Source organism: Gorilla gorilla, chromosome 1 (assembly GCF_029281585.2).
Source record: "Gorilla gorilla gorilla isolate KB3781 chromosome 1, NHGRI_mGorGor1-v2.1_pri, whole genome shotgun sequence".
Lineage (NCBI taxonomy): Eukaryota > Metazoa > Chordata > Mammalia > Primates > Hominidae > Gorilla > Gorilla gorilla.
This window is the reverse complement of record NC_073224.2, coordinates 91,906,875-91,929,956: the sequence shown is the minus strand read 5'-3', so window position 1 is coordinate 91,929,956 and position 23,082 is coordinate 91,906,875. Positions and strand designations below refer to the sequence as shown.

The window sequence follows — 23,082 nt, the reverse complement described above, 5'->3', positions numbered from 1 at the left end:
GAGTTCCATGTTCTTAGACAAGCTTGTTTTCGGATAAAATATTAGACTTTTTTCTTAGAAAATCCCTTTGTTTTAAAATTGGTAATTTTTAAAAATCCCAATCTCTGGCTACATTTGAGTTTGAGGAAATTCTTTTTCACATCTCTAAATATGTTTCAATGTGATAGTATTAGTAAATAAGTAAATAAAAATGCCTTATTCCACAAATGTTTATTGAGATCCTTCTAATTTCCAGTACCAGGAATACACACATCAATAGGACATGGTTCTTATACTTCATAAAGTCACAGAAAGCAAAAAGAACTGGCAGTTATCTGGTTCAGTTATCTGATTCTCTGAAAGAGAAGAAATATACCAGCCAGTATAGTCAATATTATTTTCAAAAATTTGGTGAACGGCCATTGTAAGTTGTATTTACACACATATAATCATACTCCTGTCAACTATAAATATATGAATTGCTTATAAGCATGATTGCCATTTGTTATTCTTACATAGATTTTGTGAGTGACTAGCAAAAGCTGTTCTTTGCTTCTAGAACCATGCTGTCCCAATATAACTTTTTGCATTGATGGAAATGTTCTATTTTAGCACTGTCCAATAAGTTAGCCTTTAGCAAAACATAGCTATTGAGCACTTGAAATATGGCTAGCTCGTTATCCTCAGCAAAGTAACACAGCAACAGAAAACCAAACACCACATGTTCTCACTTATAGGTAGGAACTAAACAAAGAAAACACATGGGCACATGGGGGAACAACACACACTGGGGCCTGTTTAGGGGACGAGGGGAGGGAGAGCATCAGGAAGAATACCTAATAAATGCTGGGCTTAATACCCAGGTGATGGGTGGAGCAAACCACCATGGCACACATTTGCCTATGTAGCAAACCTGCACTTCCTGCACATGTACCCCAGAACTTTAAATAAAAGTTGGAAATTTAAAAAAAAAAAAGTATTGGGCATGAGGTCCAAAAGAGAATTGGTATCAACTAAGTACCGTTAACATACAAGATATGACAATAAAGAATTAATACTGATTAGCTGCTAGATATGAAGATGCATACATATAAACAAGCACGTTTTTCAAAATAAACATCTTGAAACTAAAAAAAGAAAGAAATATGGCTAGTTTGAAAAAGAAAATAAATGTTTACTTTTATTTAATGTAAGGTAATTTAAATTTTCAGTAGCCACTTTTGGCCAGTGGCTACCATGTTGGCTAGTGAAGTTCTAGATGCTCTGCCGGTGATTTGGTAACTGTAACTTGGTAAAGTAAATTAAAAGAATAAATGTGATGGTGTGCAAGAGTAATATAAAACTAGAAAATATAATTTAAAAATTTAGAATAGCTAGGAACTATGAAAAGTAGGAAGAAATAATTTACTAATCAACTACAAAGCATTAGCAGAATAAAATTGGCAGGAGAGTGATAAAATCACATGTAAATTGCAAAATGAAGGTTAAAATGAAGCCACCAAAGTGGGGTGACAGTGTTAGAGGTGTCACCATGCTGTGAAAACAGAGTAGACTTCTTAACACAAAACATAGAAAAGCATGCTTTCTGCTTAAATCAGCCTTTCCAAAAATAAATAGAGCTCTTTATTAAAAATTAACTATATACAAGAAGTGAACTCTGGTTATCATAATAATATGCTTCAAACTATGAAATAATATGGAGGAAGATTTAAAATATAAATATAGAAATACCTACATTTGTTATGGTTTTTTTGAAATAATTTTTCACTGTGTCAGCCACTAATTCATCCAACCTAATAATTCTTCAAGCCCAAGCAGGACATGTCTTTGAACTCATCTTGAACTCTTTCTTTAAGTCTAAACCCTGTAGGGCTTACATAAGATAGAGGCTTTGTTTCAAGTCTCCCAGGTGACCTAAGCCTTTGCTGTCAGCCTCCGTCTTGCCGTTTCTTCCTCCCTGCCCTGCTAGTCTATTCCAAGTGTAGTCTGCAGATCAACAACATTACCTGGGAGCTTGTGAGCCATGCAGAATCTCAGGCCCCGCCCAGACCTATTAAATCAGATGCTACAATTTAACGAGATCCCCTGGCAATTGTTAAGCACATTAAGTTTGAGAAGCTCTGTTCTAGTGTGTAAAGTCTACATGCTCTCTAGGGCTTACTGAAGAGAAGGAATTACATAGCTTTATTTGCATTAAGGATACCTTTTAAAATGTTTTCAACATTTTATTTAAAAAATTTTCAAACATATGGAAAACTGGAAAGAATTTTACAGTGAAATCAGTATTCTCACCACCTAGATTCTGTCATTAATATTTAACTCTACTGGCTTCGTCATATTGTCACCCTTTTATCCTTCTGTGCATCCATCAATCCATCTTGATTTTTTTTCATTCATTTCAAAGTAAATTGCAGATAACAGTACATTTTCTCCTAAGTAAATATCCTGGTACATGTATCATTAACTAGAGTTCAATATTTATTTGCAGGATTTTTCTCTTCTGGAACAAAATTGTACACAATTAAATGTGCAAATCATAAGTATCCATTCTCTTGAAGGTTTTTTTTGTTTATTTTGTTTTTTGAGATGGAGTCTCACTCTGTCACCCAGGTTGGAGTGCAGTGGTGCGATCTCGGCTCACTGCAAGCTCCGCCTCCCGGGTTCATGCCATTCTTCTGCCTCAGCCTCCCAAGTAGGTGGGACTACAGGCGCCCGCCACCGTGCCCAGCTAATTTTTTGTATTTTTTAGTAGAGACGGGGTTTCAGCGTGTTAGCCAGGATGTTCTCGATCTCCTGACCTCGTGATCCGCCCGCCTCAGCCTCCCAAAGTGCTGAGTCTCTTAAGTTTTAACAAATGTAATACACTTGTATATAAATTTCCTACCCTTTGTTTTCTTGTGTCTACCTCATTCCTATAGTTTACAAAACAAAATAAGAAGGAAATGGAAGGACAGGGCACATAGTTGTCCATAGAATAGTCTGTTCTTTTCCCAGCAGCCAGGGGCTCCCTCCCTTCCACCTCCTACCCTCAGTCCCTCATTCTATCTTATAGCAAGCATTGCTAGAAAGGCCAATTTAAATCAAATGAGATGGTTTATTTTACACTTGTCTCATGTTCCGATATGGTGAGCCTGCTTTTAAAGGCTTGTATTCAACTTATATTCACATTTCAATGAGAAAAGTTTTTGAGATATATAAAAATAGAAACTTTCTAATAGATATCAGAAAGTTAAATTATAGTGTGATTACCTCACTATTACATTTTTCCTCTTTTGCCTTTTGCCGTTTCTCCCCTTTCTTCTTTCCCTTTATCCAGATAGACCCTTGACCTCTAGTCCTTATGCCAAGTGAAGGGAATTGACAAGAACCTTATAGTGAAAGAATTTATGTTGCCTGGTGATAAGCATTTTGGAGACCGAATGATATGGAAAAGAACTCTTAAGAACTCAGTTATGACTGTTCTGTTGTGTATCCTCTCAGGGTGGCATATGGAAGGCTTATGACTAGTTCATTTCTTTATTAAAATTAAATTTGGAAAATATTTAGACAGCTCTTTCCTGGATCTAGGCTACCCTACACCTTTATTGTGTCATATTTGGTTAACCAGCCTAGATAGTGACCCAGTGATCATACATGAGAGCAGGATTTTAGATCAAGTGTTACTTCGCTGAGAAATGTGTGGTGCTCATTATAACAGAGGGCAAGACTGTTCTAGAATCTAGGTGTGAAGTATCAGTAGAGGTGGATTTTTAAAGTAAGTTAAAAGAATAAATATGATAGCCTGCAAGGGTAATATAATATAAATAAAACTAGAAAATTAAATAGAAAATATAATTTAAAAAATTAGAATAGCAAGGAACTAAGAAAAAGAAAAGTAGGAAGAAAGAATTTACTAATCAACTACAAAGCACTGGAAGAATAAAACTGGCAGGAGAGTGATAAAATTGCATGTAAATTGCAAAATGAAGGTTAAAAGCAATTAAGATACACAAGTACTGAAGAGAATAATAAAAACATAAAATAAGCTAGGATGAGTAGTTAAAATAAATAACACCAGCTAAGAAGATACTTACAAAGATTAAAAAACAGATCAAGTAGTAATAAAATAAGGAAGTGGTTTAAGGCAGTAAATGAAAGAACAATTAAAAAACAATAAGGAGAGAAAATTAACAGGCCAAAATGACACTTAATAACTGTATTAATAGCTAACATTTATTGACTTCTTTCTATGTGGTAGACACTTTATATGCATTAACTTCTTTAATTCAAGTGTATTAAAATAATTAGGAATTTATTTTTGGGGTAAGCAAAAAGAAGTTCAGAGAAGGGAAAGCCAGGCATCAGGGCAATAACCCTCCCCTCGCTAAAAAAACAAAAACAAACAAAAACAAAACCTGAAGGTAAGCAAAATAGATCTGCAGATATCAATTTTCATTCCTTGTCTAATGTGGTGATTTTTGCAGTTGAAAAACACCCAGTACCTGCCCTGGTACTTTTCTTCAGATCACAGGTTCCTGAAGTGGCTAGCGTTATAAAATGAGCATTCTCTTTTTCTCTTGTCATAGAGAAGATTGACCTTTGTTAGGGGCAAAGACGTTTTCAATCAGTAGAATCCATAGCCCAGAACCTATGGCAGTGGGCAAACATCTCATAAGCCCACTCATCTTACGTGACCTAGCTCAGGCCTATCTTCTGGAAGTACTTCCTAGTTCCTTCAGACTGTGCCTATGTACTACTTAGTACACTGGAGTTGGAGTGGGATTTCGTTTCTGACACTTATCTTTCATTCCTCTCTAGACCATAGAATTCTGAAGAGAAGGATCATAGTTTTATATCCTGTTCCTCAACTCAGGCCTGGTATACAGTAGGTGCTCAATGAATGCTTTTCAAAGTGAGCCTAGTTGAACCTGTTGTCAGTGGGTTTTGTGTGTATGTTTTTTTAACCAGCAACCGGTCTATTCTGACTGGATTTTCTGCCTGCCTTGAACCCCCACAAACATGTATTTTTGTGTTTCTATTATCCAGAGAATTTCTTCCACAAGAAAATGGCTTTTTGTACTTTTTTTCTTTTCTGTTTACCACAGACTGGTACCCATCTTTTACCTCCAACTTATTTATGTTGCATACCCTATAATTTTTATGCCAGAAATATTTTATGGGTGTATGTATACCCTGGATATGGGTATATGTATGTATATATGTGTGTGTGTGTGTGTGTGTATATATATTCAGAGCTCAGATATCTGTTACTGTTTTTTCTCTTTTCCATACTTTTCTTTGGGGCAGCTGTTATCTCTGTGGCCTTGAGCTTGATCCATAATTCATTCATTCACTCATTCACTCATTTGTTTAGCAGACATTTTCTTGAGACTTATTATTACCCAGAACTGTGTTGGGCATTAAGGCAAAGAAAATGAAAAGGAGACCTAATGCCTCTTCTTGAGCAGCTCTCCGTCTTGATCTTGTTGTTTAGCCTATTTCCATTGGCCCTATTTTTCTTTCTTTCTTTCTTTCTTTTTTTTTTTTGAGACAGAGTCTCGCTCTGTCACCCAGGCTGGAGTGCAGTGGCACAATCTTGGCTCACTGCAACCTCCACTTCCTGGGTTCAAGCAATTCTCATGCCTCAGCCTCCCAAGTAGCTGGGATTACAGGCATGCCCCACCACGCCCGGCTAATTTTTGTATTTTTTAGTAGAGACGGAGTTTCACCATGTTGGACAGGCTGGTCTCAAACTCTGGACCTCAGGTGATCCACCCACTTCAGTCTCCCAAAGTGGTGGGATTACAGGCCTGAGCCACTATACCCGGCCAGCCCTATTTTTCATGGAAAGGAAAAAACAACTATTAACACTCTTCACAGGTTATTGTTGTATTTTGAAAAGAGTTATGAAATCACTTGCTAACTTTCTCTTCTCTGGGGAAAAGAGTCTGAGTTCCCTCAGCCTTTCTTCCTAAGACTGTGGTTGGCTATAAATTGCATTGGTTGCTCTTCTCTAATGACCTCTGGAGATTGGCAACACCAAACAAAGACATGAGTTAGATATGGACTCTTCTTCAGACACTTTGTTTAAATTTTAAATTTTTTTCTGATTGCAAATTAGTATTTAATGTAGAAAATTTGGAGAATTCAGGAAAACCACAAAGAAGAAAATTTACTGTTAACTTTGTGCTCATAGCCTTCTAGCACTTTATGTGTAAGTGTGTTTTTTATGTGGGTGTAAGAAAGTTACATTTCCTTTTACCTACCTATATTACTAAAAATGTGTTATGAATGTTTTCCATATCATTAAACATTCTTCTCAAGCATAACTTTAAATAACTGTATAGGAAACTGTTATAGGGAAAGTCCACAATGTGTTTAATCAATTTATACTATAGAACATTTAAGCTACTTTTTATTTTGGGTTTTTTTTTTTTTTTTACTATTATTAATAACACGGTGGTAAGCTTTATAGTACAGAAAATTTAATGCACATTTTCTGTTATTTCCTTGGATAAATTTCTAAAAATGGAATTGCTAGATCAAAGGGTATGCATAAGTTTACAGTCTTTGTGATGTATTGTAAACTTTTCTTCTAGGAACGTGTATTAATTTATGGTTCTCACTAACAGTTTCTGGTAGTTTCCATTTCCTCACACCCTCAACTGTTTTTCAGTCTTTGTCAATTATCAAATCATTAAATGGCATCTCGTTTTTATTTTAACTTGTATCCCTTGGGTTGCTAGTGCGATTGAACATTTTTTATATGTTTATTGACCTTTTGTACATATTCTGGAAATGTTCATCTCTTTTCTTATTGATTTCTAAGAACTCTTATACAATAAGGATATTAATCCTCCTGCACTTGGCCAGCATTTAGTAAATAGAGGAAATTCTATTTCTGAGTGGAGGAGGCCTCCTGTGGAATAAGGCCCCAAGTCTCATCCTATTTCTGTGTAAAGTTCTTCAGAGTGAAAGCTGGATTGTTGCCCTAGGAAAACTAAGGGCAGATCTGTAAGTGATACCAGTATTGATCTTAAAATAAATAAATTAATTAACCCTACAATCTGAACTAGCTTGACATTTTCTATTTTTCTGATCTATGAAAAATCTCAGGTTGTAAAATAGTGCCCAAGAATTTTCTAAAAGAACCTAGAGATATGTTAGTGAAAAGTTTGGGGGGAGATCTGCCCTAGGCCTAGTATGACCCTAAGCCAAATAAATAAGTCCTTGGCTTGTTTATATAGCCAGGTTGAAGAGATAATAGTTACATCTATTAAAAAAGCTTTCTTATGATCTTTGCTACACTTAGGTCAAGAAAATGGTATTTTGAGTGACTAGATGTTTTATTTTGGATGCTCGATCAGTCTCCTTGTTTCTTTTACTATCTGTAAGATAACACATTCTTCTCAGTTGTTGAACTTTGACATCTCACTATCATCTGCTCTGCCCATCTTATTCCATAGCAGCACACGTACAGAAAGGCCAAAGCAGACTCCTGAACCCACAGTACAGCTGGAAGGTTTCTACTGCAGAGATTCTGGGACTCTTTAAAAAGAAAAAAATAAAAATTTCAAAAAATCAAACCCCCTTACACTTGGATGAGAATTCCAGAATAAAAGAGGGTGTCCCCCAGCATCCCCTGAATATTTCTAGGGTGGTGTCAAGTGAATTCAAAATTCTTGAGCACATAGATTGTTTTCAAGCTCTTGTTTTCATTTCATCAGTAAATAGAATTTTAAAAACAACAATATCCTCCCATCAGTAAATTTGGCACAATGGATACTAGCACCCCGTTCTCATACATTCTCGTCAACATTTTCTTTCTGCATCCCCCACCCCCAAGCCCGGGCCTGCTTCCCACTATATCTCCCCACAACCCTTCTGTTAGCTGTAATGACCCTGCAAACACTAAATGGCATTTGAGTGCATTAAGCAGCAAACTCTCTGGTGACATAGCAATTATGGCTCTGAAATAGATTTGGTGCGTCACGGAAGATAAGGGTTTTGAAAGTTTCTGTTGTGATTATAGCCTGTAACTCCCACAAATAATAGGCTTCAAAATAAGAGGCTGCCAACGGAGCCTTTGTGGCTTTGTCTCAGTGATGGCACGTAAATTGCTATTAATGTCCTAAGTGTACTTGAATATGCCAGTCTTTGGGATGTGGAGTTGGCTCAGTGTCTCTCTTTACACGGCATGTCATTGTTGGTCTGATAATCTGGGGTAATTGCTGTCTCTTGGATGGTCAGAAAAGTGTAAGGGATTTAGCTTCCTGTGTGATGGTAAATAGCCTCAAAATTTACCCCACGAGGGCAGGTTCACACATACTGGCTGTGTGTGTATTTCATGTGTAGCCACCGTTCACCGTTAAGATGTGTATACAATCTCTGTGTGTACCCTTAGTAAATAATAGCCTTGTCAACAAAGCCAAAGCAAAATCAAAGGTTATAAAAGTGAAATGAAGAATTCAGGCCTGTATAGGGTCAGCCAATCAGATAATTTATATTGAGAGTTTAAAAAAGAAAAAGAATACCCTTACTTGAATTATCTAGGTTTAGCGTTATGAGGAAGCATAACTGTCTTGTCTTATGTAGCTACTCCTTTCTAGTGTAAGTAGCATCTGTGTGTCTGTCTATATTCTTTAGGTACTATGAGTACATTCGAAATGTATATCAGCTCTACGTGAATATAATAAATGTGGAAATTATGCATGTTGTCGAATGCTGTTTGTTGATGTTTAGAAGTGTGTTTTTGTTTTGGTTTGTGCAGCTGTGTGGGCAGAGGTTATTTATTCAGATATAAGTAGAATTCTCTGCACTAAGACACCTTTGTTTAGCTAAAATCAAGCTGAGCTTATTTTTCTTTGCCAGGAGATCAGGATAGCCTTTGGAAAAGTAAGAAAATCAAATTTCAAGCTTTAGCCTCTTGTATGTCCATTTAGTCTAAGGACCTTAAGTCTGTAAGACAGGAACACGTTATGTGTAACTGTCCTATTTGCACTTTTAACAGAAATGGGAAAGCAACTCAACCCAAAACCTGGAAATGCACACCATCTCCTATACTGTGTGAGTTATGGAGAGGCTCAGCTAAAAACACCCCGTGTCTCAGATCCCTTATATGGCATTATTAATCCTGGATCTTCGCAACAGATTCATTAGAAAAGAATAAAGCTAAGAAGGAGCCAGAGTAGATCTTGATCTCAGAGTTGATGTATTATACAAGCGCACTTTAATAATGTGGCATTAGGATGTTGGCAGGAGGGCACACTATGATGGTGCTACAGTTGATGGAATCTTCCAGTTGGTGACTGAGCACCCCTTAGCAGTTAGGGTGCATGCAAGATAAAATTCAAGGTAGTAACTTGTAACAAGAGAGTTTGTTTTCATACTGTGTGAACATGGATCAGATACACCATCTTACTCTTAGGTCTTAGACCAGAACTCTGCCTTGCCAGTGTAAGTTAAGCCATATTCACTGGCAAGATGGTGCCGCCCATGGTCGAGCCTCAGAAGCATAGCCCTGCAGGAGCAGAGCTTGTCGTGTTCAAAACCAAGTTTGGTGAGGTGGATTGTTGCTTAGTAGCAGGAGATATTAGAATCCTCGGACTTTTCTGAAGCCAGTCTTGTGATTCATATGTTCTAGCATCTTAATAAACAACATAGGGATTCCCAAAGGTGAACTGAAGAGCACGAGTCACCTGCCTTTAGCCGTGAGCATCCAAAGTAGCCGTGCTCTGCGTGTGGAGCCCACACATTGTCCCACAGCCCCGTCTTTTGAAAATTGAAATGTCCAAAAAGCAGTAGCAGGCAGTGGGTACTAAGTCTGGCAAATCCTGGGTTCTGAGATCTAGTTTTCTCTCCTGAGAAGTAGGAGTAAGAGTTCACACTAGATTTATGTACCACTGTGTATTTGTGATCCAGAACAAGAGATGGACCTATAACTGTGCAGTTATGCTGGGCACCTGCAGCCAAGCCATCCAGTATTCACGGGAACGAGACACCAAGGGAAGGCTTCAAAGCCATCATTTCTCCATCCATTCTATCAAGTGCTTAATTGAGCAGCTGCTGTGTCAAACATGAGCCTAGTCCTGTAATGGCTTGTTGTTGAATGATTTACCATCTCATTGAGGATAAATATCAAAGCGCTTCATGTAGCCTGCAAGTCTGGGCATGGCTAAGTCCTCTCCTCTCCGGTCCTGTCTTGCTTCACTTACCACTATTCTCCCCTGTTCCATTCTTTCTGGCCTTCTTTGAGTCCCTTGGAGACTCTGGAAAGGCTTCTCTTTGCCCCACTCTTGGCTTGTCTGTTTTCTGTTCACCTTCAGGCTGATTTTCCGTAAGCCCAAGTGAGGTCCCTCTTTTGTACTGTCTCCTAGCACTTATTGCCATCTAGAATCTATATACATTATTTTGATAATATAGCAAATGTCAATTTCCTGCAAAACAGTAAACTCCTTGAGAGCAGAAACAAGATTTTTTTAACTTATTTTATCAACCACCGTATGCCCAGTATGTAGCACAAGTGGGCACTGAATACATATTTACGTAATTAAAAACTAAGTGATTACAGCCAAAAACATATGGTTCTCACTTGGAGATTTAAAATGATAAATAAAAGTTGCACATAGTTTTAAATGTCAAAATGAAGGATCAGTAAGTCAGTGGTATTAGAGGCTAGAGACATGGGTGATGTGTGCCTTGAAGAAACCTACAAGAAGAAGGTGACTGTCAAGCTGGGCCTTGAAAGATGACACGGATTTGTAGAGACCAGAGGAGATAGACAGGCAAAGGCAAAAAAATCCTCTCACTTGACTTCTCCGTACAGTAAAGGAAGGATTCTCACTTTGACAATGAAAAATTATTATTTCTTTGCAGCAGCGTAAACTACAAAAGTCTTTGCAGCAAGGATTTCTATTCTCCACCAGGAATGGCTGATTTTATTGCACTGCTTATCTTTCTGAACAGAGAGACCTATAAACAAGATCTCAGGATTCAAGAGGCTTGATGGGAGCCATACTAGAGAGGGGTGTGGTGGTGTGGCATTGATATGAAGCCACCAGGGGCTGACCTAGTGGTAGGTGGCAATTAGAGAGGATACCCTGGCAGTCAAAGGACCATGGAAACAGGAATCCTAGAGCCAGCAGCATGAGTTAATCCAAGCAGAGGATTGGCTTCTGGGAAGTATGATGGCAGGTAGTAGTTGGTGAGCTGAAGTTCCAGAGCAGTATTCCAATAACAAGAGCAAGTCACTTTCTCGGTCTTTAAGGAACTGTAATAAATAGCAGAAAATTAAGCAAAGCTAGGCGTAAGCTTGGTAGAGATGGTCTCAACCACAAGAAAGAAGTTCCTATATGAAGACACTGATGCAAAATGTCCAAGTAAGACAAGTGGCAAAATTGATTCTGAGTTACCTATGGTACCAAACTAGGCCAGAAGAAAATTTCTTCTGTCTGAGAGCACATGTTATTCCCATATAGGGTTGCTAGATTTAGCAAATGGAAATACTGCATGGGATATACTTATAAAATTACAGTGTAACAGGGCATCCCATATTTTATCTGGCAATGTCATTCCTAGATCCTAAGAGGGAAGCTGAATCTGTATATGGGTCTCACACCGGAGAGAGAAAAGATAGGGGCTCAAGGACACAACAGGCCATTAGGAGACTATGTCTGTTTTGCATTTTTGCAATTCCCACTGTGCTCAGGGTGGTAATTGGGATACAGAGGCAGGATGGGTTGTCTTCCTTCTCCTTGTGCTTTTCTGGAGAACACTCCTTGTTAAGATGGTGTGCTAAGCTGTGGCACTGCAACTGTCAGGTTCCAGTGTCCTTCTCAATTGCTTTCCCTAAACGCAAAACAAAACAGTATAAATATTAATTATCATTGCTTGTTTGGGATAAGCTATGAAGCACCAAATCTCCCTGATGCCAGTTTAGTAAGAGAAACGTTCACTGCCTGAAGATTAAAGTTACCCAGAAACTTGGCAGTGCTTCTGCTCTGTCTTTTGAGTATTTTCTAGGTGTACACAGCTATTTACATATAGTTGGAATGAAATATGGAGGTCAGGGATCTGATGCCATATGTCTCTCCATGCCCATGTTGGGGGATGGATGTCACAGTGCCACCAAGTGTTTCTTTACTTCGTCCTATGCCTCTCCAAGAAACATTTATCAAAATCAGTGATGTGTCGGGCACAGTGGTGGGCACTTTGGAATAAAAGATAAATTCCACACCCTTGCTTTTATGGTCGGGTAGGTGAAACCGACATGTGAAGGAACACACGCAATACAGCAGCACATGTGCTGTGACAGAGGCACATACATAGAACTGGGGGCCTGCAGGAGGAAGAAACAAAAAGCATGGCCAGGGGACAGATGGATGTGCAAAGATATTCAAATTCAGTCTTACAAAGCAGCCAAGGTGTGAGTGAGATGTAATTGGAGGAGTGAGGGCATGGCATTCAAGGGGAAAGAAGCAGGCATGAGATGGCTGCTCTGTCCTGGGAAATTCATGGGAATGTAAATAATTGTGTTGATAGGGGAAGTAAGCAAGATCAAGGCTGCGGCAGACCTGCTGAGGACATTGAACCTCATCTTGAGGCCAATGGGTAGCCACTGAAGATTTCAACAGGGAGATGACATGCACAGAATGACACTTTTGAAAGATAGTTCTGGTGGCAGCTAGAGATAGGACTGGAGGAATACCCAGACCGGGCCTGGATCTGTTTTCCACTGTAAAATTCCCCAGGAAATTTTGAATCTTTTGACGTCCCTAAGGGGGCTTTCCAATAGCATCTTTTCAAAGTGCTGTCTGTGTAATCTTGGGAAAGTGTTAAGCATATCAGGAAGACATATTTCTTCTAGCTTGATAGAAGAGTGATGAATCTAGGATGTGACCTCTACTGTGTGAGCTGATGTCTCCCTGATATATAGTGGCTCTGTGTGTGTTTGCATAGAGAGGGAAAGAGGATGCATCCGTGTCTCTGTTTTTCTTCCTGGCCGTTCCCAACAGTGACTGGGTGATTGAGGGGCTGGAGCACGTGCAGCTCCTCACCCACGCTGAAGGCATCTCTAGTAATGGCATCTGGCCCATATGCAGATCTAGCTCCACTCTGTGCTGACATCAGCCAGTTTATGGCACCTCAGCGTATTTCTGGGTTGCAAATGAGAGTTTCTTAGTGCCAGGCTTGCTTGGGCTGTCACATCAGGTGATGAATTCTCTGCATCAACGGTGTGCTGCTAAGGTAATCGCAGAGGAAGAGTGGGAAAAAGAGGAGATGGGGCAGGTGGTTCTCAGCCCAGCAGCTGCTGCTCAGGGCTAAAAGCAGCACTGGATCGACAACAGGGAGGGAGAAGCAGCTATCTGTGGTCCCCGTTCTGGTTCAAGGAGGGTGGTAGAGAAAAGGCAGCGTTTTGGTTGCAATTGTGTGTCACGTGTCCTGTCAGGAGAAACCACGTGGGTTCTCCCATCTGCCATTGCCCCATCCTTGGCTCAAGAGCTAGCTCCCTCTACCTCCTCAGACAGGCATGTTTTGCATTACCTTTTAGGTGAAGTTCTAGCAAAATTTGGTGCATATCAAATTATATGCCAAATTCTTTAGGGTAGACCATAGAGTAAATAGTCATTTTTATTCCTGAAACACTTTGTTTCCAAATATCTTTGTGTTTGGGAAATCCAGATTTTCTTATCTTGGGAACCTGCTGTATTTTATCTTAGTTTTATATTCTATGAGCTTCTCTCTTGGTGAGCTCCAGGTTGAGCCTGCTCTGCTGGCTTAGGCTTCATCTGGTAGAATTAAAAGTTACATTGGGTCACACTTCCCAGGTGTTGCATCACAGGCCACAGAATTACCTATATAAAACTGAGTGCAAATGTAGACACTCTTCCACTAAAATGTTTTTAGCAATTAAAAGGGTACCTTTGGTTTTGCAGATTTTACCTCCCACCCTGTGACCCCTCAGTGTGGTTTATGACATTAGCATTTCCAAGAGTGTGTTCGTTATAAAGAATTGTTTGCATCAGAAAGTAGAGAGGGAAGCTGAGGTGCAGAAAAAAAATAAAAATAAAAGTGTTATTTTCCACCCCGCCCCCACCCACCGCACAGTTGTTAATGAAAGCATCCTCTCCTCTCACTCTGCCCAGAGATAAATAAACACACAAAGGCGGAGTTTCCTACTTAATATTCACCCACAGTCGAGGTAGAGGGAAGGAATTGCTCCCCAGGGTTAACGTGGCAGTAAGCGAGGTCAGCTGTTTCCCAAGACGGTGCAGCCTCTGAACGTCTTCCATTAAAGCTAGAATGATACAGCTGAAGCAGCCGAAGTGATTTACAGGAAACCCAGTTAACTTGAGTTTGCTTGCAGTTTCTATCTTATGATGGTTTTAGCAGTAACAGCAGCAAATAACATACCGTCCTATAAAGCACCTCTAGAGAAAAGAATTCTTCCACATTCCCCAGCATGACATGCTTCTTCTAAAAAGTATTTGTGTTTCTCTAACTTAAACCCTATAGGCTACAATGTCCTAAATTTGGTGAGAAGTGGGGGGTCATAGCTGGCATATCCTGGAATAGGGTGGCCAAAAGTCTCATTTTGCCCAGGCTGTAGGGGTCTACTGGGATCTGAGACTTTAGGTACTAACATGGGAAAGTCCTGGGCAAACTGGGATGGATGGTCACCAAATCTGAGGGTGTGTGTGTGTGTGTGTGTGTGTGTGTGTGTGTATGTATCTGTGTGCATGTTTATGGTTGGAGGGGAGTGGAAAAAAGGGGAGTGAAAGAGGTTTTGTTTAATGTATTTCTTTTAGCTAGAAGGTTTTATATATTCACTAGGTCAACTAGAATAATATAATGCTGGTTTTGAGATCAGCTTGAAATAATTCCTGTTTCTCCCATCTGTGGGTTCTCTGTACCCCCTAACGTCTTACACACTGGTCTGAGAAAACAGAACTTTTTAAAGAAAAGAGATCAAATTTTTACTATTTGAGTTATTTCAGGTCTGGGATGACTCAAGAAGAAGTCTCCCAGAACCTTCTGGGCAATATAGAATGCCTTGTCAATTCCTTCTTAATGAAACACCACAGAACTAATTTTCTTTACTAATGGCTTCATTTTTTGCACCACTTATTGTTATCTTAATGGAATTATGGCATGGCTAAAATGATAGAGTGGTGATTTGTGAGCAGTGTAATAGAACTCCATTGTTCCATGACCTATGACATGTACGCTCACTGCTTTCATAGAGCTTCCTTATCTGCTTATTTTATACCAGGGTGATTCTAAGATACATGCCTTTTTTCTTTTTTCTTTTTTTACCAGAATTTTACTCTACTTCATGACATTGTACTTAAAAACTTCTGTCATGTTTTCTTAAATTTCTGTACTGCTGAGTCATTTTTATTCCTGAAACACTTTGTTTCCAAATATCTTTGTGCTTTGGAAATCCAGATTTTCTTATCTTGGGAACCTGCCACATTCCCCAGTGTGACATGCTTCCTCTAAAAAGTAGGACCCCTACCTCCCGCCCCTACAGATACACTCCTGCCTGCCTGCCTGTCTGTCTGTCTGACTACCTACCTATCTACCTGTCTACTTATCTGTCTATCTAAATATCTATCTGGTAAACATTCACATATAAAAATGAATAGGAGAAATAGATACCAAAGCAATTATATGTGTCATCAAAGCTGAATAATTTTCCCCAAGTAGTAGGATTATGGGTGCATGCTGTATATTTTGTTTTTTATGCTTTCTTCTTTCCCAAATATTATCGATAAGTATATCTTATTTTTATTTTAAAAAATGACATTAAAGGATCTTCTTTGGGAAAAATAAACATGGCCGCCATTCTTAGTCAGCCTAAAATGGCACCAGAATCTATATTCCTGGTTGCGATGGGAGGCTACAATATTATCACCCTTATGGCAGACTTGCATTAGGAATTTGAATTAATTATGTTCTTGATTCTGGTTATACTACAGAGTCTTTGCCCCCAAAAGTTGGAAAAGCTTTCTGTTATGAAAGAAAGAATTATTTCCCTCCTTATTTTTCTCCATCTAATCTCTTTATCACAAACAGCAGGGGGAAATGTCCTCCAACAGAGAAAAGGAGAGAGAGGAGTGACTTGACTGGGTTAGGAGATGGGAGACTGGAACTTGAGAGCAGTTATTTGCTGACCCACGATTGGGGAGCGGTGTTCTTGGCATTGCTCAGGATGCCCTCTTGGTATCCAGATCTGCTTTTCAGTGAGGTGTGAACAAAACCTACGCTGTTGCTGAAGTAACTGGTAGGAGCTGCTTTGAATTAAAAGCCTGGCTTTCCTGGGAAAATTGGAGCATCATTTGGGTGAGCCAATGATAAAGAAAGCCAAGTGGTTGAAAAGCACAGAGAAAATGGAGCCTGAATTCAAAGATCTCAAGGCCTGTGTTCTCAGTCGTGAACCGGGACACCTGCTTTTCTCTTGCACCTCTGCTCTCTGATGAATAAAATGGGAACGGACATTTCTAGCACCTATCAAGTGCCGGGCACTCTCCAGGTGCCATGGAGTATGCAAGAGTTGAAGTGGTGGTCCCTCCCAAACAGCAACAATAATACCTGCCCCATCTCCCCCAAATTTTTCAGAGAATGAGAGGATAGTACAACAGAAAACATTTTACCAGGGATGTCTCAGACCTGATCTGTTCAACATGAACTACAAAGGAACACAGTAATCGAGGGGGGGAAAGGCATTTTAACACACTTATATTTCAATGCTTTAAAACATATAAGCAATCATGAATAATGCATCACGAATTAACCACTATAGCAAAGCATTCTTCAACTATTTTAATGCCGGGATTTTTTTGAAAGGGGTGGTTACTAAACAGATTTTTTTAGAACAGTTTTAACAGTTTTATTGTTGGGATGCTCCTGGATCTAGAGTCTTGTAAAATGATCTCCAAATATTGATCAAGTCTATACCTTCCCGTCTCACCACCTCTCTGGATATATTCACACAGACCAGTCCTTATGGCCTTGGCACCATTGTTGTATCTGTTATAGTCACCTGAATTAGCCTCTGTACTTTTCAAAACTCACCTCAAAGAGTGCTCCCTCTATGAAGTATTTCCTGATGTTGCAACAAAATGTGATATTGTTTTCATTTGAAACTTCATAACAATGGGACTCTACCGTTTATTAGGTTCTGCCTTGATTTATAAGTTCATTCGTGGGCTTATCTCCCTCCTTGAACACATGAACTACATCTCACTCATCATTATATACCCATGAGCATCTAGTATAGAACCTTGTGCAGAACAAATACCTGGAATCCCACAAATACATGGGACATCCAGAGTCAGAAAGAACCCTAGAAGGCATTTGAGCCAACCTTCTTATTTTTCAGAAAAGAAGACTAAGGTCAAATAGGTGAAGGTGCTTTACCATCGACATTAGCTAGTTGTTGCCAGAGCCAGAACCAAAACTTGAGTCCCTTGACCTGCAGGACAGCTGTCATTTCACTGCTGGCTGGGACTTAATTACAGAGTCTATGGGAAGTATAAACACATCGTACTAGTGGGAGGTATTAACATCATATCCAGAGGCTCACTGGGAGGACCCAAACTTATTTGAGGGCGGGGGCAATATTATCACCCACAGTACTAGTTGCCCATTTGATGAGTGTCTCCATGTGCCAGGCACTGTGCTAGGTCCTTTACACAAGATGCCTCATTGTCATTGTCTGCTGAAAACAGCCACCCAATCTCAGAGGACTGACTTCTCTCCCTTTTTCCCTTCTAGGCTAATGGAGGTTGGCAGGATGCTACTACCCCTTCATCAGTGACCTCCCCTACAGAAGGCCCTGGCAGTGTTCACTCTGATACCTCCAACTGATCTCCCAGCAATCGCATCCCGGCTGACCCTGTGCCCCAGTTGGGGCAGGGGCAGGAGGGAGGGTTTCTCTCCCAACGCTGAAGCGGTCAGACTGGAGGTCGAAGCAATCAGCAAACACAATAAGAGTCTCCTTCTCTTCTCTTCTTTGGGATGCTATTTCAGCCAATCTGGACACTTCTTTATACTCTCTTCCCTTTTTTTTCTGGGTAGAAGCCACCCTTCCCTGCCTCCAGCTGTCAGCCTGGTTTTCGTCATCTTCCCTGCCCCTGTGCCTCTGTCCTAGACTCCCGGGGTCCCCGCCCTCTCTCATATCACTGAAGGATATTTTCAACAATTAGAGGAATTTAAAGAGGAAAAAAATTACAAAGAAAATAATAAAAGTGTTTGTACGTTTTCATGCTGGTGGTTTGAGGAGCCAAATTTACCTCACTCGAATCCCTCACTCCCTATGTTAACAGGCAATCCTTCTCTGTTTCTCTTATTACTCTCACTACCTCTTAGCAGGAATACGCCACATTGCCCTACTCATTCCAGGCCTCCCTGCTTCCTCTTGCTCTTCCTCCCTGGGGACAGTACTGATTGGAACACTTTCCTCCTCTTCCTTCCTAGCCCCAGCTATTCACTGGGGACTGTCATAGCTGGGATTCTAAAGGTGCCACATTTTTCAGTTTCATCTCCACTAGGTTGGTTCCCGGGCAGGAAGTCAGGCAGCAGGGAAGGACACGGGAACAGCAGGTGGAGAATTCCTACAGTCTTTCTTATCCTGCTAGCAATAGCTCTCAGTTTCAGAGGCACAGTCTTTGGAGACCATTCAGCACTCAGAAAGCAATATTTAGAACCTATTGCAAAACTGGGCCTGAGTTAGGCATGGTGATGAATGCATCAGCAAGGAATAGAAAGTTCTTATCGTGAAACCCTTCAACCTCAACTATGCCTTCATAGACACACACGTTCATGCACATGTAGGCACATGTACCATCTCACATCTTCACTTTCCCGAGATGCCATATACAATTACCTACATTAATAACTGTAGCACTATACCTTATGAGCCCGAGAGAGGGAATTAGTGACTCTAAGTGAAGGCCACTGACACAGAGAAGCAGTATGTGTCTGGGGCTTCCAGGACCTGCAGGCCCACTAGCGTGCACTTACCAGAATGGCATACACAGGACCTGATCATGAGGAAGACCAGGTTTCCAGTGTAAACTACTCTTGTTCCCACCACCTCTGGAGCACTGAGGGAGCCACATACAGTACTTACAGTGTCTTTAATGGACTTGAATCTGTTTCATTTTTTGTTTTATATTAGGCACACTGTATTAATTTTCCAAAATGTTATACCACACTATGTTCTTGGTCCTGACCTATTGCTCTGGAGGAAAGAGTTGTATAAGAACGTGGCTCATGTGAACTTTTGCTAGCTTCATTTGAGGACCTGAGAATCATGGGGAAAGGGAAGGTAATGTTTTCACTGAAACCGTCACAGTGATTTTTATTCCCTGGGAACACAGCGTGTACTAAAAATACATGAGAAAATAGCATGTACGTGAAAGCTATTCTCAAAAGTCACCTGAGCTCACCATCTTCATAGCCAACCCTACCAGTTATAAAGATGGCAGCTCTATCACTTGATTAAGTGGGATGTGGTCAAATATTTTGGTGCCTCATTTTCTTCATCTGTGAGACGGGAACTGTTATGCCTGGCTTACTATGAGGCTTGTGAGAGACTAAGAAGTTGATTTTATTCATATCCAATCTGTAAATGCGAAGTCAGGGGAAGTGATGTCCCTGAAATAAACGGGTTCATGCCATCTGGGGACAATAAATGGCTTTCTTGTTGTAACTTCTGGTTAATATCAGTACCTTGATGTCATCACCGTGATGACAAAGAGAAGAGTTATTGTTGATCTTCTTGGTTTTGGTCTGTCTGGTTTCTTAGGATAAAGAAAAACTTCCAAACTAGAAAAACAGGCCCTGGTTCCCTTAGTTTGCACTTGAACCCAATATGTTGCCTTGTACATACTTGGTCCCTGTCACATTGACTGCTTGGGAGGCTTCCAGGGAGAAGTATGAGACCCTGAGGGGTGAGAATGGGCAGCTAGCAAGAACATGGAAATTCTGCTTGGCACTACAGTCATGAATAGAAAACACTGTATGTGCTCAGGGGAGCAGGGGGTGCCACTGAAGAAACTCGAGGGAATGTGTATTTGAAGGAAATGCAAAAACTAAGTATTTAGCAAAATGAAATTATGCCTTGATGACTAAAAGGCACTAGAAAGGTTGTGTCTACTAACTTCTGCCCTAATCAGAACAGATGCTTAGAAGGAGCATTTTTGTGACAACTTCATAGTGATTAGAATCAGTGGAGAACTCCATCTTAGTGGCAGGAATATAATGAAACTACCCACACAAGAACATGGTTGAATCACATTTGCTTGACTTAGGGCAAAGTACGAAAGAGAGACAAAAGGGTTCTCTTGGAAACAAGAAAAGTGACTCCAGATGTGGCCTGAATAATTGCCATGTTAAGTTAATGCAAAAGATCAGAACAGTGCTACATTTGCACAGGCAGTTTCTCTCCGGGCAGTAGTTTTCACTGATGATCACCTTTCACAGCATTTTCCCCAACCAGCATTTCACTTAGTCTTCTCTATACCCAGCACCTCCCCCGGCACCCCCTGCAAGCCCACTATCACTTCCGACTTCCAACGTGGCATCCGTGAGATCTGTCCACATTAGGCGAAGCAGGAGAACACTGAGAGCAGCAGGATGGGTTTGGAAAGAGCATGCCTCTGGAAACACAGCTTCCTGGGAATTCACATGAGGCCAGTCCTACAGATAGCAAGATGCACCCCAGGATTTCTTCATTTTCTAATAGATGTGGGAGTGCTCCATTTTCCCTGACAGCGAATTTCCCCTGAGAAACGATACTAGACCCTGGGTTTGCCCACCTTGTAACTCTTCCTTATCTCCTCCTTTTCATCCCTAATTCCTCCTGCCTCTGGCGTGGAATTGACGCCCGTGCAGTACATTTGCCAAGTGCCACCTTCTTTCAATTTATGTTTTATTTTGCTATGGTGGTGATTCTTTATTTGCTGGTTGTCTTTTCTCACACATCTTTCTCTCTCTGTCTCTCTCTTTCCTGCTTTTTGTTTTTCTGCCCAGAAAAACCTGACTTCGATACCAAAAAAGATGAAACTACAGAAACTCAAATTTAAAAAAAACTTTAAAAAAAAACAAAAAAATACTCAACGATTCTTTCAGCTTTATTAACATTTTCCATTGTTTCTTGCGACTTGTGTCTCGTTCTTTGTAGTATTGATGATGAACATTTGATAATGAATGTTCTTGTATATTCAGATAAAGAAAAAAAAAACCAAAAAAGCGGTCTGAATTTAATAGTGTTTATAATAAAAATTTTAAAAATGACCCTCATAGCACGCAAAACAGGATGGGGAATTTCCCCTCTTCTTTCTGTGACAATGCGCATCATTCCTGCATTAGTTTTTAACACCAAACTACCTACATTCATCATTTCCCTCATTTTTCTTTTATTTTCTTGCATTTGTGAATTAGTTCAAGAATGCTAGAAAAGTGTCGAGTTGTGCACATCCATTTCTTGTTTCACAATGTTTAAAAGTGACAGTAATTCATTTTGTAAACTAAAAAAAAAAAAGGTTGGAATAGTGAGCATAATAGGTACAACCTAACACATTATTATGTTTATTAACTTTGAGACCCAGAAATAAATTCTTTTCTTTATTCTTGCTCTTAAAAATACAAAAAAAAAAAGTTTTGTTTTGTGTTATTTTTGGTTTGTTTATTGGGGGGGCTTTTTTTAATTGTCAGGATTATGATCTTGCTGTTTTTCTTCAATATGTATACAAGGTGATGTGAAAAGATGACTTGGGCAGAGTAGTAAGAACAAGTAGGCTTGTTCTTCTATTTTGCTTCAGAATTCAGGTAATGCCAAAAGCAAAGATCAAGCCCATGTTAATGTCTCGTTGCTCACCTGCATTTCCAGAGAGTGTGACACTCATGCAGTCCCTGAGAAAAATAAAATCAGGGACATACTTCTCCTTTTAGCCTTTTAAAAATTCAAAACATTTAGTCCAAGGGAACTTTTTATGCTATCAGGAAAGGTTTTTGCTGTTTTTGATTCTGATTATCACAGCCAAGTACTTTGTTTTATTTCTCCCTAATTAATAACTACATTCCATGAGGCCTCTTCCAACTAGAGAGGCCTTTTCTTCCAGGAGAGTCCCGCAGGAGATGCTGGTATGATGGGCACCATTGGTTAAGTAAACTACATGCGGGAAGAAGTCCTTGGGGCCAGTCTGCCAGCTGAGTCCTGGTTTTGGATGAAGAGTTAATGAGATATTGGGCCAGGCTCAATGCTGTAGTTTTAATGCTAAGAGGTTACGTTTACTTCACAGAGTACACCTCTTAGTAACCTCTGACTTAGGCAGCTGCTTAAAGCAAATTGCAAAACTGGCTTGATTTGGAATGTTTTTATTAGAGGAAAAAAGAAAGCCATATTATCTGGAAAAAATTTCATTTTAAATACCATTATTCAACAAATTATGTTCAGAAAGTGGTCAGAACTTAAGCAAGAAAAGTAAAGAAAGAATGCAGAATTGTGGAGCAACGCTTTAGGAAATATTTCTCCCTGAACACTTGTACTGTTGAAGTCACAACAAAATAATGATGAGCTTTTCACATCACCTTTATGGTTTCAATCCCTAGCTCAAAGCTTCCTGGAATCTTTTATTTTTTGTAAACTTTTTTTTCTTTTGTTAAAATAAATAAAACATTCAATGTTTTTCTCCTTTTCTCTCTTATTACTTCTTTTCTTTGGCATTTTCATTTTGAAATGCTTTCCTTTGGTTGTTGGTTTTATTCTCCCCCTACCCCTCCCCTTTTCTTATTATTCAGAATATAAACCTGCAAAGCTCTGCTCTGTTTTGGTTTTGAAAGTTTAAGCTTTTCTGCTTCTGTGAGAGCACAGGCTTCTGTCCCTTTTGATTCCAACTGAACTTTTGTGTTCTCTAATGATACTAACACGGTGTAGGTTTTACAGTCTCCTAATTTGTACTGGTAATGCATATTCCAAATAAATAGTTTCTTTTGTTGCAAAAAAAAAAATACTTGTATTTTGTGCACATTTCTTTTCTTACATGCTGGCAACTTCTCTTTCCCCAAACTAGGCCTGCATTAGTGTAGATTATGGTTTAAACTGTTGCCCTAATC

At 39.7% G+C, this 23,082-nt stretch overlaps 1 protein-coding gene across 9 annotated transcripts in view; it reads left to right on the top strand.

Moving 5' to 3' along the window:
* Positions 1 to 22,977, top strand: part of PBX1 (PBX homeobox 1) — a 292,117-nt gene extending 269,140 nt beyond the window's left edge. For 6 of the 9 annotated variants that reach the window (XM_055377436.2, XM_063693276.1, XM_019026054.4 and 3 more), the window contains one exon: positions 17,737 to 22,977. In XM_055377436.2, the coding sequence (XP_055233411.1) occupies positions 17,737 to 17,829 (93 nt within the window). In that variant the 3' untranslated portion in view covers positions 17,830 to 22,977. The remainder of the gene's footprint in view (positions 1 to 17,736) is intronic. The other 3 variants (XM_055377451.2, XM_055377439.2, XM_055377442.2) reach the window with 3 other exon arrangements.
* Positions 22,978 to 23,082: the final 105 nt, after the last annotated feature.